We start from the raw sequence: 15,933 nt of genomic DNA on the forward strand, positions 1-15,933 counted from the left end.
AGTTCTCAATATACATCTGTATTTTACGCCACCTGAAATGCCATTCTGCAAGGATAGCGATTTTAAGGCGGGGCGTAATTGGGTGAGGTTTGATTGACGTTAGGACGTAGCCAATAAGAACGAAGCCGTGTGGGCGTTTATGAGAATGAGGACCAATCGCGATAGTATCCGCTGCTACACGTGCATGACGTTCGACGCTGGTTTACGCTTTTCTTTTTGTGTGGGTAGTGTAGTTCTTTCGCAGGTCATTTTGTATTCTCACTGCGCGCATGAGAACCACATTTCCCACAATTCTTTGTCCTAATCCAAACACCCGTGCCTCTGTTTTTGTTATTGTTGTTAAAAGGCTCATAACGAATTAGGATTTTGATCGTATTAGTTGACAGTTGGCTTTGTGGTTCGTTATTTCCCACCCGATCGCTGATCGATTGCGAGAAACTTGCTTTCAACACCTAAGCCGAACAAGGTGGGTGGTTTTGAGTTTAAGCGCTGCGTAGTTGTCCGAGGCAGAGCTCCATAATCACATTATGGATCATTATGAACATAGTGAATTATTTCTCAAGGTTTAAATACACTCTGTGTTTACAAACGGTCTCGCTGCATGTGATTTGTGACTTTGGGCCTGTCATTCCCCTCCTACAGTGATTAAAACGACGACAACTGTGCTGCGCTTTTAGCACTCGATTAAAAACACATTTTCGTTTGTACAATCTTAGTCATGTTAAGTACAGAAGCTCAAATAATGTTACTTTTGTTTTTAATCATCCTTCCAAAGGCATGGCCTCGAGATGTGTAGTTGTGTGACTGGTAGCCCATTAATAAAGCGAGTCCTCTCTGCCTGTAATCCTATATACAATGTTGTATTGTGTTACTGTCCCTCTGGCACCTGCTGTCTGTCGTTCAATCCCACAAAGCGCTTTAATCGCGCCCGGGGGTCAAACTGCACGACCTATACTGGGTCGGCACGGGTAGTCTAAATATGGATGTGGTTTAGGCCGTATCAGCACGCCACGTTGGGCCTGGTCTACTGTATATGGACCACACCAGCCTGCTGGGCCTCCGTACTCTTCCTCCGACACCTGGCGGCTCCAGCTGGCGCGCTGACATCTGCGCTCATGTAAACGCTGCCTGGGCTGTCCGACGGGTTTGCAGGATCCATTCAGCTCCTGAACCGGTCGGACGTGCGGTTCGCCGATGTTGTTTTGTCCCTGGTTTGTCTCCGCAGTCTGCCCGTCCGCGCCACAGGTGCTGGTGCTGGTTTGGACATGGAGGTGTGGAAGGTGAAGTTTCTGAACGTGGGCAGCAGCTATTTCCCGCAGAGTCGTGTGGAATGTCACTACAGCATCAACTCTGAGCACAGCTGGTCCAGCAATGACTGGATCGGCCTTTTTAAGGTGGGGAACTTGGGGAGTAAAATATGTGTATGTAAATCTATATATATATATCTACATATATAGTCTATGTATATCTATCTATATATCTATATATATAGTCTATGTATATCTATCTATATATCTATATATATAGTCTATGTATATCTATCTATATATCTACATATATATAGTCTATGTATATCTATATATATATATATATATATATATATATATATATATATATATATATATATAGATAGATAGATAGATAGATAGATAGATATTTGAACCCAAAAATATTTGTATAGCTTTTGGTTCAAATGGCATATCTCTTGTGTATGCAGTTACTGTAGGATTATTGTTCTTGTCACAGGTGGGCTGGTCATCGGTCAGGGACTATCACACGTTCGTGTGGTCTCTGGCTCCGTCCGACTACAAGGAGGGGACCGGCGGGAACTGCTGTGTCCACTTTCAAGGTGCCTCTTTTCATGACCTCTGAGCACTTCTCTTGTGTATATGCCACCTAGTCCTTTTGGTGAGGTTTAGGCCGGAGATAACTGCTTCTAATCACCCTGTCACTGTTCCCGTCTCGCCGGAGAGGAGCAGTTAGAGAAACGAATTATCCTGCGAATAAGTCTCCTGATCAGATACAGTGTGTGTGTGTGTGTGTGTGTGTGTGTGTGTGTGTGTGCGCGTGCGTCTGTCTGTGAGTGTTGTGTGTGTGTGTGTGTGTGTGTGTGTGCGTGCGTGCGTCTGTGAGTGTTTGTGTGTGTGTGTGTGCGTGTGTGCGCACATGTGAGTGAGTGAGGGTGTACGCATATCTCCCCCAGTTAAGATCTTAATTTGCACAGTCCAGAATGGATGTGTTGAAAGGCAGAGTGAGTGATGAAGATGGAACACAATGGCACCACGAGCTCAGTGATTGGCTGTAGTTCAACGTGCGGTGCGGCTCTTTCAGTCACTGTCAGGCCTTGATGAAGTCATCGATGAGCTCATCACTTGCTGATGATTGGCCGATGTGCAGGAAATGTGAAATCTCCCGCCCAGTCAAGATGATTGAGCATTATTGAGGGACTTCCAGAACGCCAATATGCTGGATATGTACTTAACGCAAAACTAATATTTAGAGTCATTAAGCCAGTTATCTGTGTTTGTCACACAGTGCCTCTGGGTGTAATGTCTAGAATGTATTAATACATATTTCTTACTACATGTGTATGATGCATAGTGAAGTGGATCAGTTATTTGTTTTTGTGCTTCGTCTGCTTGGCCCCTCCCTCACTGCTTGGCCCCTCCCTCACTGCAGCCTGCTACCTGCCGGGCCCCAGCGCTGACCCCTACCAGTTTGTCTATGTGGACGGTAAGGGCGAGGTGTGTGCTCACAGCGCCACCTTCAGCTTCTGTGCACCGCAGCCCCTGGAGGAGCTCGTGACGGTGGAGCCCGGCGACCCGGGAGGCGAGGAGGCCGACGGCATGCTGCTGGTGGTGCCCCGTGCCCAGCTACTGCAGGTGAGGGCCCCGCAGACCCCCTCTGTCGCCCCCTGGAGGCACGGAGGCTTCAATGCTGCTCCTTGTTAGGCGACGTCAGAGGCCCGTCAGCTGGTCCGCATGAGGTTTGTGAGAATAAAACTCTGCACTGTCTGCGCTGAACAGCGTTTATGAACAGTGCTAAGCAAATCCGTTTCAAGCAAGCACACAAATATAAATGAAATACTTTTGCGGCTAGTCCACAGTGGGAACGCAGCTGCAGTAGGGAAACAAGTGTGGCCTCTGAATGCAGAGGCCCAGTATGAACTGTGAGGAGAAAGACTAGCAGATGGAACACAGGAACGGCCCGAGGAGCTTGCTGGAGGCCCCCGTCACCAGCGAGAGCAGCGTGAGGAGGTCTCCAGGAAAAGGGCTCCATTGTGGAGCGGCCTCAGCTGTTTCCACAGTAGCGGCACGCACCATCAGGGTCACGCGAAGCTCGCGAGATGGTGCCCCCCCCCCTCCCTCCGACCTTCAAAGGCAGAACCTTCCCAGCCCCTCTGCGGTTCGCCGCTCCACGGTCGCGAGGCCCAGCCCAAAGCACGACAGTCCGAATCAGCGTCCGTGTCTCTGTGCTCATATTCGGCCCACCCGCTCGCCCTTCGCCCTGCCCGTTTTTACCCACAGTGCATTGCTTGTGCCCTGTATCTGACCACGAGGCCGCTTTTCATGGCGTTCCGCTCTGGGCCCGACAGTGACACTGATGTGCCAGAGCCCAGTACTGCTGAACTGGTAGAACGGCACATGCGCCCCACCCACTGCCATCTCCATGTTAACAGCCTTGAGAAAACCACAGCAGCTGTGGACGCTGTCCAAAAGTGACCAGTGATTAACGTGAAAGTGGGCTGGTGACCACCATGCGGGCACCATGTGTCCATAGAGGGGTATACCTTATACACCAGTGAGTGTAGGTGCAAGACTTTATCTCACAACTACAAAGTTTCTAATAAAACAGCTCAATATCATTAAAACATTGATAAATTAGCTTGGATAAACTGTTGAAAATGCAAACATAATTTCTTTTTAAATAATCTGATCCCATCCAGTTAGACTTCGAGTTTTAGGCCTCTTATGTTTAAAAAAAAACCCAAAGAACTGGGTGCTGTGTACCGTCATGGAGCCCATCGTGGCTTGTTTGTGTTTCTCAGAGTCGGCTGCAGGAGTGTCTGAAGGAGAGGGCGGAGCTACTCCAGGCTCTGGAAGCTTCCGAGAGGGGGCGGGAGAAGGAGCGGGAGGGCGTCGACGCACTCAGGGAGGCATGGGAACGGAGGCGGAGCCAGTTGGAGCAGGAGGTCTCCTGCTTGAGGGAGGAGCTTCGCCACACCAGTGAACAAGTGGTGGAGATGAAGAAAAAACAGAAGGTACAAGACTTGGAACTTCAAAATATCTCCGTTTTTGCTGCACAGTATGTCCAAAATTACAGCACAATGTTGCGGTAGTTCACACAGAGTATTAAAACAGTGCTGAATTGTCTATGGGATGTGGTTAAAGATGGACCTGGATCATTTTGATTAAGTTCATACCATCCACAGAACACTTTTTGGAGATCTGGGTGTGGTGTGTGTTAGAGAGCTTATTTTCATATTGCAATGTTCCCTGATACCAGTACAGCAGAGACCATGTGGCCTGACACAGATGTTTAGACCTGACAGCAGAAAAATAATCCTGCTGGAGCTGCTATCTCATGGATTCCCCCCCAGGAGATGGAGACCCTGTCGGAGGTGTTGCAGGAGGAGAAACAGGCCCTGCTGTTGAAGAAAGCCGCCAGCGAGCAGAGGATCGTCCAGCTGGAGGAAGACATGCAGGAGCTGGTGCAGAGGGCCGTGGAGCGCGAGAGCGACCTGGAGAGGTGAGAGGTCATGACCCTCCGCACGTGCACCGCACCGCACCGGCGCCCCGGGCCTGAGCTGTGCTTCCCGTCCGCAGGATGAAGGAGCGTGTCAAGAAGGCAGCGGCCCAGAAGAAGGATGAAGAGAACGAGAGCAAGAACCTGAAGGTAAACGAAACACGCAGCGATCCAACGTGCTGAAATCACACGTGGTGCGTCAGGGCGGCCGAACAGCCCAGTCGGACGGGATGGGGTGAGTGGGCGGGGCGTGTCGGGCCAGTCCGAACCTGCCGTGTGTCGTGTCCCGTCAGCTGAAGCTGGAACACACGGAGGTGGAGTTGCGTGGACTGGCAGCGGAGTTCCAGAGTCTGAGGAGTTCGCTGGCACAGAGGGACACACACGCGCTGCAGCTGAGAGACACCATCACCACGCTCACACACAAGCTCAACAACGCACACAGGAAGGAGGTGTGGCATTCCCTTCCACACACACACACACACACACACACACACACACACACACACACACTCCAGTATCACTCTCAAACGCATCCTGACTTAAAATGAAGAATCTTAGGTTACATACTGCTGTACTAATTGTGTGTGTGTGTGTGTGTGTGTGTGTGTGTGTGTGTATATATGTGTGTGTGTGTATGCGTGTATACATGTGTGTGTGTATGCGCGTGTGTGTGTATGTGCGTGTATATATGTGTGTGTGTGTGTGTATGCGTGTGTGTGTGTGTGTGTGTATATATGTGTGTGTGTATATGCGTGCATGCGTGTGTGTGTGTGTGTGTGTGTATATGCGTGCATGCGTGTGTGTGTGGTGCAGGCTGCGAGCGAGGCGTCCCTGGCGGACCTGCGGGGTGTGCAGGAGCGTCTGTGCTCCAGCGAGCGCTGTGTGGACACCCTGCGTGCGGAGCTGCGGGACGCTGCGTCTCAGCGGGACAGTGCCCAGGCCGAGCTCCACCGCGCCCGCCTGCAGGCCGCACAGCTCACCCTGCAGCTGGCCGACGCCAGCCTGGCCCTCCGCGAGGGACGCGCCACCTGGGCACAGGAAAGGGAGAGCCTGCAGCACAGCGCCGAGGTGGGGGACGGGGGGCGGGGCCGTGTCTAGGGGGTGTGGCCAAGGGGTGTGGCCCAGTTTTGGTATCATCATGGTGCAGAAAATGACGTAATCAAAAAGTTAAAGATAGGAAAGGTGAAGGTGGCGTTGTTGAGTGGAGGTGTGGGTGGAGGTGTGGGTGGAGGTGATGGAGGTGTGGGTGGAGGTCCGGGTGGAGGTGTGGGTGGAGGTGTGGGTGGATGTCCAGGTGGAGGTGTGGGTGGAGGTGATGGAGGTGTGGGTGGAGGTCCAGGGTGGAGGTGTGGGTGGAGGTGATGGAGGTGTGGGTGGAGGTGGTGGAGGTGTGGGTGGAGGTGATGGAGGTGTGGGTGGAGGTGTGGGTGGAGGTGGTGGAGGTGTGGGTGGATGTCCAGGGTGGAGGTGTGGGTGGAGGTGTGGGTGGATGTCCAGGGTGGATGTCCTGGGTGGAGGTGTGGGTGGATGTCCTGGGTGGATGTCCTGGGTGGAGGTGTGGGTGGATGTCCAGGGTCTGTGGCGTGACGGTGTGGTGGGATGTGTGCGTAGGTGGACCGGGCTCGCCTGGAGCGGCTGAGTGATGAGATCCTGCAGAAGGAGGAGCTACTGCAGGAGGAGAGGATGGAGCGGGAGAAGGCGGAGGTGGAGCTCGGACGAGAGAAGGACTGCAACCGGGTGAGACGCAGATCAGAGCACACACACCTGTGGCCAGCAGGCAGCAGACTCGTGGAATAAGAGTGTGTGTATGTGTGTGTGTGTGTGTGTGTGTGTATGTGTGTGTGTGTGTGTGCGTGCGTGTGCAGGTGCAGCTGAGTGAGACTCGTCGGGAGCTGCAGGAGCTCAAGTCCAGCCTCAGGGTGGCACAGAAGGAGAAAGAGCAGCTACATATCGAGAAGAAGGCAATGACCTCACCACACTGACCACACCCACCACACTGACCACACCCACCACACCCACCACACCGACCACACCCACCACCAGTGAAATCGTTATATTTCAGTAGCGACTAATATAACGCGTTACTATTTCCAGTCCAGTAATCAGATTAAAGTTACTTATCCAAATAACTGTGCGTTACTATTTTTATTTTCCTAAGTAAAAACATATAGTTTTGCTTTCTTCTTGGCTCAGTTATACTTTTGCGTCTGACCATAGCACTCGACTCGAACCTGTGAGAGCGCGAGCACTTCTGTGCAGTGTCCTCCCGTAACGATATGTGGTAGTGTAAAGAAACACCCCTCAAAAACAGGTGAAGGAATATTTACCTGATGAATTTTAATGTTGCTTTGTGTTCCAGGTTTGAAAAGTGCTGGAATTTTGACTAACGTAGCCTACTTAAAATGCTTGAAATTGTAATGGTATTTAGTTTCACAACAAATAGCTGTCTGACTGAATGGTTCGCTTGTATTGCGTTTACAAATAAATTTACAAATAATACCACGCAGCTACACAAATGTAATGCCAGGAGATATATTATTTAAATGTCAGGAGATACATTATTTAAATGTCAGGAGATACATACATTGTTACTGTTAAAAATGCACTTCCAATAAAGTGAGTATTGGAAAAACTCATTTTGCTGTTACTAAAGTAACTTGTAATCTAACGTAGTTACTTTTAAAATCAAGTAAAATGTAACGTAACTAAGTTACTTTTAAAAGGAGTAATCAGTAATCGGATTACTTTTTCAAGGTAACTAAACCATCACTGCTCACCACACCCAGTACACTCACCACACCCAGTACACTCACCACACCCAGTGCACTAACGACACCAACCACACTCACCACACCCAGTAGACTCACCACACTCAGTTTACTCAATGTGCAGTCTAGTAAAACCACAGTGTACTAATCCCACACAGTTTGCCAAACCTTTACAGCCCACTGCCATATACTCAGTGGACCCGCGGGTTTCTATTTGTGTTGAGATTGTGCACTTTCATGTGGTTACCTCCTATTACGGCCCATTACTCTTGATCGTACAGACGAAAGGGCTTCTAAACTCGGCGGCGGTGGAACAGCTGGGTTTGTCGCAGCGTAGAAAATGTCAACTGCTCTCAAACACTGTGCTTCTTTGACCTTGTTTGGGCACGTGCGTGCACACACGTGTGTGTGTGTGTGTAGGAGGTGATGGAGTACATCCGACAGTTGGAGCAGAGGCTGGAGGCACTGAGTGACTCGAAATGGAGCGAGACCGCCACGCAGCAGAGCAGTGAGTGACCGAGCAGCTCGACTATTACACCGTGTCCCACAGAATGCTGACGGGCGTCATGTGGCGCAACCTTACCCAACGCAGCACGAGTTGTCCCCACGCACCGCCGCGCGTGTGTCATGTGGTGAAGCCTTCGTGTAACTTTACACCGGGTGATGGGTTACACAACATCTGCGCAGTTTGTGCCAATCAGAATCGGAGTGGGCGGCGTCCCGTAGCGGCACACGCAGTCCTGCGGAGTCACGTGACCCGGTGGGCCCCTCAAAGGCAGCGTCCTGTCTGTGTTTGGCGTGCAGGGCGTCTGGACAGTCCGCTGTCGGACTCTGAGGACGAGAGTCCGGAAGCGTTGCGGGAGGACGTCTCCGCGGGGACACTGAGACACTACGGCCTGTGCGACCAGCCCCGCCCAGACCCACTGCTGCCGGCCACGCCCCCTCCCTCCCCTCGCTGCACCCACGCTCCCCATGCCGTGGTGATCAGCCAACCAGCGGCGGTGTGTTCCCCGAGGCAGGCCAGCACCGAGGCACACGCACACAGCTCAGAGTCGGTGAGAGAGGCCCAGGGCGGCCAGCTGCATTTTATTATACATTTCTAGGTCTGGTTTTCAGTTCATATTCATTTTATTATTAAATCCTTGAAATAGTTCCTATCTTGCCAGTAGTCTTTGTAGTTAGCTGGCGTGCGTGCGTGTGTGTGTGTGTGTGTGTGTGTGTGTGTGTGTGTGTGTGTGTGAGACAGGAAGAGGAGTATGAGGTGGCTCAGTCAGGAGGGAACAGCTCTGGAGAAGAGACAGCCTTGCTCCTGCCTGACCACAGAGATACTACTTACAGGTACACACACACACACACACACACACACACACACACACACACACACACACACACACGCACCCACACCCACACACAACAGCCCATAAAACCATTCATGCTGGCGTCCCCAGCTTGCCTGTCACCTTTTCTAATAGCTGTTTCTACTCATGTCATATTTGTGCACGCGGAACACACAGACGACCATGTCACTGTCAAATACACTCTGGCCTCACGGGTCGTCTGTATATCTCCTCAAATGCTCTGGAGGTGTCGTATACACATGGCCATGTGCACGTATACACACACACACACACACACACTCAGGACAAGATTTACAGCGACAGGAAGAATATGGTGCGGAGATGGAAGTTTTGAATACCGTCTCATAAAATTAGTGAGGGAGAAGAGTGTGTGTGTGTGTGTGTGTGTGTGTGTGTGTGTGTGTGTGTGTGTGTGTGTGTGTGTGTGTGTGTGTGTGTGTGTGTGTGTGTGTGTGTGTGAAAGAGAGAGAGAAACTGCTCTGACTGGAAAGGGGAAGATGGGGGGAGAGAGAGAGAGAGAGAGAGAGAGAGAGAGAGAGAGAGTGGTGGATAGAGGAGTGCCATGATGGGAGGACAAGGATGGAGAGAAGTTGACGGCGAGCTGTAGCAGTGATTTACTACAAGGCTAGTCCACGCTCACCACCCAATTTTCAGCATCATTAAGACCATCTCGCTCCCTCCTCTCTCTCTCTCTCTCTCTCCCCGGTCCTCTCTCATTCTCTCTCTTCCTCTCCTCTCTTCCATCCCCTCCACAGCCCTCCGGTTCTCCTCTCTCTTTCCCTCAGCTCCTCCTTAGTTCATGTCAACTAGACCACTCCCTGACTCTGCCCTCTCTCCTATGCTAGTGACCTGGCGGAGAGCCCCCTGTGGTGAAGATGAGGAACTGCGGGAACGAGTCCCAGGGGCTAGCTGGCACTGTGCCAGGAGGAAGAAGGTCACATGACCTTGTGCGGTAGCATGTTTGCCCTCAACAACATACTGACCAGCTTTCTGAATATGCAGTTTGCTTCACACTTTATATGCACTTTTTTAATGCACAAAAATGCTAGACCTGAACATCTCGCACATTTTTCCCTGCACAAATGCATCCACAGAAGATGAGCTTAGAGGACCTCTGTTAGAAAGGTGTATGCACGCGTGTGTGTGTGTGCGGTTGGGGGGCTGTGTGTGTGTGCCTTTGTAACTGTGTCTTTGTGTTTATTTAGGTGTGTAATTAAGTTAGTGCCTAGTTTGGAATTATGCTTTACAGCTGTTTACTCAAGCACTAACATGAGGCTTGTATTGTTATATTAGTCATTACATTTATAAGAGCTACTGTCCTTGCAGTTATATTAAGCACATCATCACTGACATTAATGTAGGTGTGATAATGTAGGAGTTTGCCTCTTTCCTTTAATACTCTTAGGTGAGTAATATTTTTGTAGTGTTGTTAAGTAGGTTAAACAGCCACCTAAGGAAGTTGTTATCATGAATTTTCAGAAGAGGAACTGCATAAATATCTAGAAATTAAATGGAAGGCAGATGGAGCTGATCCAGCCACACAGCTGGAAATGTGTGAAGAGATGGGCGTGGCACTTTAGATTACGGTAATCTCACCTTTAATGTACTCGTACGTCTTATGAAATATGTATAAGTTTCTGCCATTTCTTTCATTTGTCATCTTCGCCGTAGACATATTCCAAAACTCTAATCAGTCAAACTGAAATGTGCGGGATTATAGGTTATATAGCAGTTCGATCATCACTTTTTTAAGGAAGACATTTGAGGAGATCTTCCTTGTGCTGCTAGGACCTGAGCTCTAGCTCGGAGCGAATGCTTCAACAGCAGCTCAGCCCGCACACAAAGGAATCTCATGCATTTTAATTTGATTATAGCTATTATGATTTAATGAAACGCCATATGGCTGTTGTGCCTCCCTTTGCCGATGGCAACCTTAGTACAGCTCGGAGATACAAGATAGCACCCACCGCCAGCAGTCTCCCGAACACGGTTCACGATCGTGAAGAATTAAACAGCCTCTGCAACAAATGAGTGATCTATATTTATATGAATATATCATTTTGTAATGTTGTAGACGGTTTTAGTTTGCTCATAATACTGGCACTGCTAGAATTCTGCTTGGCTGACGTGATGTTAACCGTATTTCATTTAAGTTCACACTTTGGGATTTAAAATATACATTACATGTATCTGCCTTTTTATACAATATATTTCATAATCCGGCGTTCACTTTCATTTGTGTAACGACTGTCCTGTGTTTTACTTTTCACTTTACAGTCCTTTTTTTTTTTACATTTGAACATTGTTCTGGTGGAACGTTTATGAAGCCGTCTTGCAGAATAATCGTACACGTATATTAGAGGGATGGGTTATTCTCTCTTGCACAAGGTCTCATTCCTTTTGCTACAGTGTTAGGTGTGTGTAATCCATACACTGAACATGTGTAAAGTTTGAACATGTGTGAGGTGTAAACGGTCAGTGCCGTGACCTTGAAAGTGCGTCCGTACCTTCGATGGGCGGCGGACGCCGTCTGGGGTGTTTTCGCCGTTGTTTTCAAAGCCGGCACGTTTAATGCTGTTTGTGTCACCAAGACATCCTCACTGCTCTCCGCTCTGGGACCTCCCCGGAGCTTCAACCACATCTGAAAGCTCTGGTGGAACTCTTCAAGGGCAGTTAGGCGGGCAATAAGGCTCTCGTTATGGTTTCAATCATTTTACTTTTGGCTGGTGCTGACTTTTTGTGAGAATCTTATCTTCACATGTTCAGTGTGCGTTTTCTAGACTGCAGAGCACCTTAAAGGTTTGGGAGCGTTTCAGTAATAAAATATTAAAAATATGGCTCAAATCATTGATTTTGACCTGCTCATTTCTAAGTTGAAATAATGATTTCCAAAGACCAAAATAAACTTTACAGACATATAAACACATGTGTGTGAGAGGTGATGATTGCAGAAGTAACTTAACACTGTAGTTGTAAAAGTAAAAATGTCAGTATAGTGTACAAGGTGTGTGTGTGTATATACAGTGGGGAAAATAAGTATTTAGTCAGTCACCAATTGTGCAAGTTCTCCCACTTAAAAAGATGAGAGGCCTGTAATTGACATCATAGGTAGACCTCAACTATGAGAGACAAAATGTGAAGAAAAATTGAGAATCATTTTGTCTGACTTCTAAAGAATTTATTTGCAAATAATGGTGGGAAATAAGTATTTGGTCAATAACAAAAGTTCATCTCAATACTTTGTTGTATATCCTCTGTTGGCAATGACAGAGGTCAAACGTTTTCTGCAAGTCTTCACAAGGTTGGTATGTTGGCCCATTCCTCCATGCAGATCCCCTCTAGAGCGGTGATGTTTTGGGGCTGTCGGCGGGCAACACAGACTTTTAACTCCCTCCAAAGGTTTTCGATGGGGTTGAGATCGGGAGACTGGCTAGGCCACTCCAGGACTTTGAAATGTTTCTTACGAAGCCACTCCTTTGTTGCCCTGGCAGTGTGCTTGGGATCATTGTCATGCTGAAAGACCCAGCCACGTTTCATCTTCATTGCCCTTGCTGATGGAAGGAGGTTTGCACCCAAAATCTCACAATACATGGCCCCATTCATTCTTTCATGTACACGGACCAGTCGTCCCGGTCCCTTTGCAGAGAAACAGCCCCAAAGCATGATGTTGCCACCCCCATGCTTCACAGTTGGTATGGTGTTCTTTGGATGCAACTCAGCATTCACTGTCCTCCAAACACGACGAGTTGTGTTTTTACCAAATAGTTCTACTTTGGTTTCATCTGACCATATGACATTCTCCCAATACTCTTCTGGAACATCCAAATGCTCTCTAGCAAACTTCAGACGTGCCTGGATATGGACTGGCTTAAGCAGGGGGACACGTCTGGCACTGCAAGATCTGAGTCCCTGGCGTCGTAGTGTGTTGCTGATAGTAGCCTTTGTAACGTTGGTCCCAGCTTTCTGCAGGTCATTCACTAGATCCCCCCTTGTGGTTCTGGGATTTTTCCTCACCGTTCTTGTGATCATTTTGACCCCACGGGCTGAGATCTTGCGTGGAGCCCCAGATCGAGGGAGATTAGTAGTGGTCTTGTAGGTCTTCCATTTTCTGATTATTGCTCCCACAGTAGATTTCTTCACACCAAGCTGCTTGCCTATTGCAGATTCAGTCTTCCCAGCCTGGTGCAGGTCTACAATTCGGTTTCTGGTGTCCTCCGACAGCTCTTTCATCTTCACCATAGTGGAGTTTGGAGTGTGACTGTTTGAGGTTGTGGGCAGGTGTTTTTTATACTATTAACGACTTCAAACAGGTGCCATTAATACAGGTAATGAGTGGGGGAAAGAGGAGCCTCTTAAAAAAGAAGTTACAGGTCTGTGACAGCCTGAAATCTTGTTATTTTCCACCATTATTTGCAAATAAATTCTTTAAAAGTCAGACAAAATGATTTTCTCAATTTTTTTTCACATTTTGTTGAGGTCTACCTATGATGTCAATTACAGGCCTCTCTCATCTTTTTAAGTGGGAGAACTTGCACAATTAGTGACTGACTAAATACTTATTTCCCCACTGTATATATATATCTTTATATCACACATATAACCTATATATATATATATATATATATATATATATATATATATATATATATATATATATATAAAAGAGAGAGAGAGAGAGAGAGAGAGAGAGAGAGAGAGAGAGAGGTTATATGTGTGATATGAAGATGTCATGTTTAAGTGCTCCCGTCATCAATAGAGACGCCGTCTAAGCAGGAGCGCCGTCGTGTTTGTCAGAAGCCTAACCAAGCGAGACTGCCCGGGTTGTTTCCGGCCCGTTTGACTGGATCGCCGGGCGCAGGAGTGTTTGTACTGCTTCGCTGCTCTGTTTGGACTGTGGTCTGCACACACGATTTTACTGCAGGCTTGGCATTTTTTTAAAACAATGTGTAAAACAACGAGCGGTAATGATTGACCGCAGGAGCCGGACCCTCCTGCAGGACCGGTATGGTGCCCTCTTTCCCTCTTTTGCCTCTTAACTTTCTTTCTTTTCTTTTCTTTTTTTTGCTGACCTTCACCCCATTTTTTCTCTATGGCTTTTTTAATAGCTCCCCTGCCCTCCCCCTCTGGCTCGCGCCCCCCTCGAGCCCTCCTCTCTTCCCTCTGCGTTCTCTCCATTCCCCCCGCGCGCAGGATGACGGGGGCTAATTATAAAATCGATGGAGCCGGGCTGCCTGGTTTATGGCCTCCTCTAAAACCTTAACAGGGAAATCGCTGTAGGATTGATGACTCCCTCACTCTTTATCTCTTTTAATTAGAAATGTAAAAGATATGAAGAAGCAGAGGCCAGAGCCGTGAGCCCAGGTTTATACGACTTCACCCCCCCCCCACACACACACACACACACTCGGGGACACACACACTCTGCGTTTGATGCGTCTCCTCCAGCCTCTCGACCCCCAGGGGCCTCTGGATATCCGTTTCGCGGATTCGTCATGATTTTCTACATCATGCTGCTTCTCCGTCAGCTTTACGCGTGGATGTGTTAATATTTGAGTCACTTCTCCGAGCGAGCTGACTGGACTTCCCGTCATCCACCTTAACGCGAGACTCATCGCATAAATGACGAGCAGGAGTTAAAAAAAAAAACAGCACAGAGCGGTCACCCTGCAGGGCTCCACATTAACGCCTCAACATTGGGGACTTTAATTTTGTAGAATTAACCTTTTTAATCTTGGTTTGTTTGTGTCCAATTATACTGCATATACTTATGTAGCCATTTCTCATTCCCTATAATAACATCTTTGAATTCAAGGCACTAGTATCTCCCGGGGCCTGTGTTTTCTGTCTTGAAGACTCCTTCCTTTTTATGATTGGTCTTGTCTTCTCCATTTCACTCACATTACCCTCTGCAGTGCGCACCCAACATTAAACGCAACTCTGTAATGAAAGGCAAGGAGGAAAAATATGCACTGCCTCTTTAAATCCGTTAAACACGCCCCCCCCTCCTTGAGTTCCCATAGCAACGTCTTATTGGCTTGAATATATGAGGCCATTTAGAGCCTACTTGTAAAACAACACATAATGTATGGACCTTGTTTTAATCTGAGCCCTAGTTTATTGATTTCGGTTTAATGAAGTTTAATTATAGCAATCATTTAATTAATAGTACCATATCCCGCTTTATCACTACCCTTAATCTCCAAGTAAAAATAATTGTATATTGTAGGCCTTGAGCGGGAAGAGTGTCTGTTCATGTATACTAATGAGAACAGGAGAGCGTGTCTTTGCTTCACGTCCCAGTTCATATTTTTTTCTTTTCAGATCTAAACTTGCATTACATGATTGGCTAGGATACTGTAGTCTCAGAGTCTCTGACAGAGCTACTGTGTAAACTGCGACCTGCTCTCTGCAGCCTATGAATCAAATGAACTATGTCTCCAGAACGCAGACTGTACAGTCATCTATGCACGTAACATAAAATATGAAATATTAAAATGTTTATAAAACAACGGACTACACTTTGTATCAGGACATATTTTCTTGCAGATCAGAGATGGCCGCGTGCGTCTGCTAGAGAGAGTGGCTTATTGATTATGTTGAGGTGTGTGAAGACCGGCGCTCTTTGTTGTCTACACACCCCTTGAAGATTAATGGCCCAGTTTGGACCGAAGCCATTAGCCGTGGTTCCATCTGCATGCGCGCGCGTAATGGGCGTTTACACGCGCGCGCTCCAGGACCGGCGCGTCCCATCTATGGAGCCCGATCGCCCCCTATTGACCGAACTCGTTATTGCATCGTATCACCTTTAAACTATAATTTTATGGATAATTGTTAAAGTTATCGTACAACATTTTGGGTCAGACGTTTTCCGTTACAAAATATGAGGCGACACGCCCTTGTTGGCTAATAGGCTTTTGTCATTATTAACAGGGCAATAAGGACGTTGATTATTCTACGTGTTAACGGTACGGTCTTTGTGAGCGGAGTTAACGTGACCAGATGTTTATACTCAAGTTAAATCGCAAATCAAATTTATTTTAAATTAGTTTGGTGAATAATTT

At 47.9% G+C, this 15,933-nt stretch overlaps 1 protein-coding gene across 1 annotated transcript; it reads left to right on the forward strand.

Moving 5' to 3' along the window:
* Positions 1-283: 283 nt before the first annotated feature.
* On the forward strand, positions 284-11,716 carry calcoco1a (calcium binding and coiled-coil domain 1a). The gene is made up of 15 exons (XM_076983665.1): positions 284-466; positions 1,226-1,394; positions 1,747-1,849; positions 2,680-2,882; positions 4,049-4,261; positions 4,601-4,749; positions 4,827-4,896; positions 5,040-5,195; positions 5,560-5,814; positions 6,358-6,483; positions 6,612-6,707; positions 7,935-8,022; positions 8,319-8,569; positions 8,761-8,852; positions 9,718-11,716. The coding sequence occupies exons 2-15, from the start codon at positions 1,266-1,268 to the stop codon at positions 9,743-9,745; spliced, it is 1,959 nt and encodes a 652-aa protein (XP_076839780.1). The 5' UTR covers positions 284-466; positions 1,226-1,265; the 3' UTR covers positions 9,746-11,716.
* Positions 11,717-15,933: the final 4,217 nt, after the last annotated feature.

This window comes from Brachyhypopomus gauderio, chromosome 21, assembly GCF_052324685.1.
Source record: "Brachyhypopomus gauderio isolate BG-103 chromosome 21, BGAUD_0.2, whole genome shotgun sequence".
Taxonomy (NCBI): domain Eukaryota; kingdom Metazoa; phylum Chordata; class Actinopteri; order Gymnotiformes; family Hypopomidae; genus Brachyhypopomus; species Brachyhypopomus gauderio.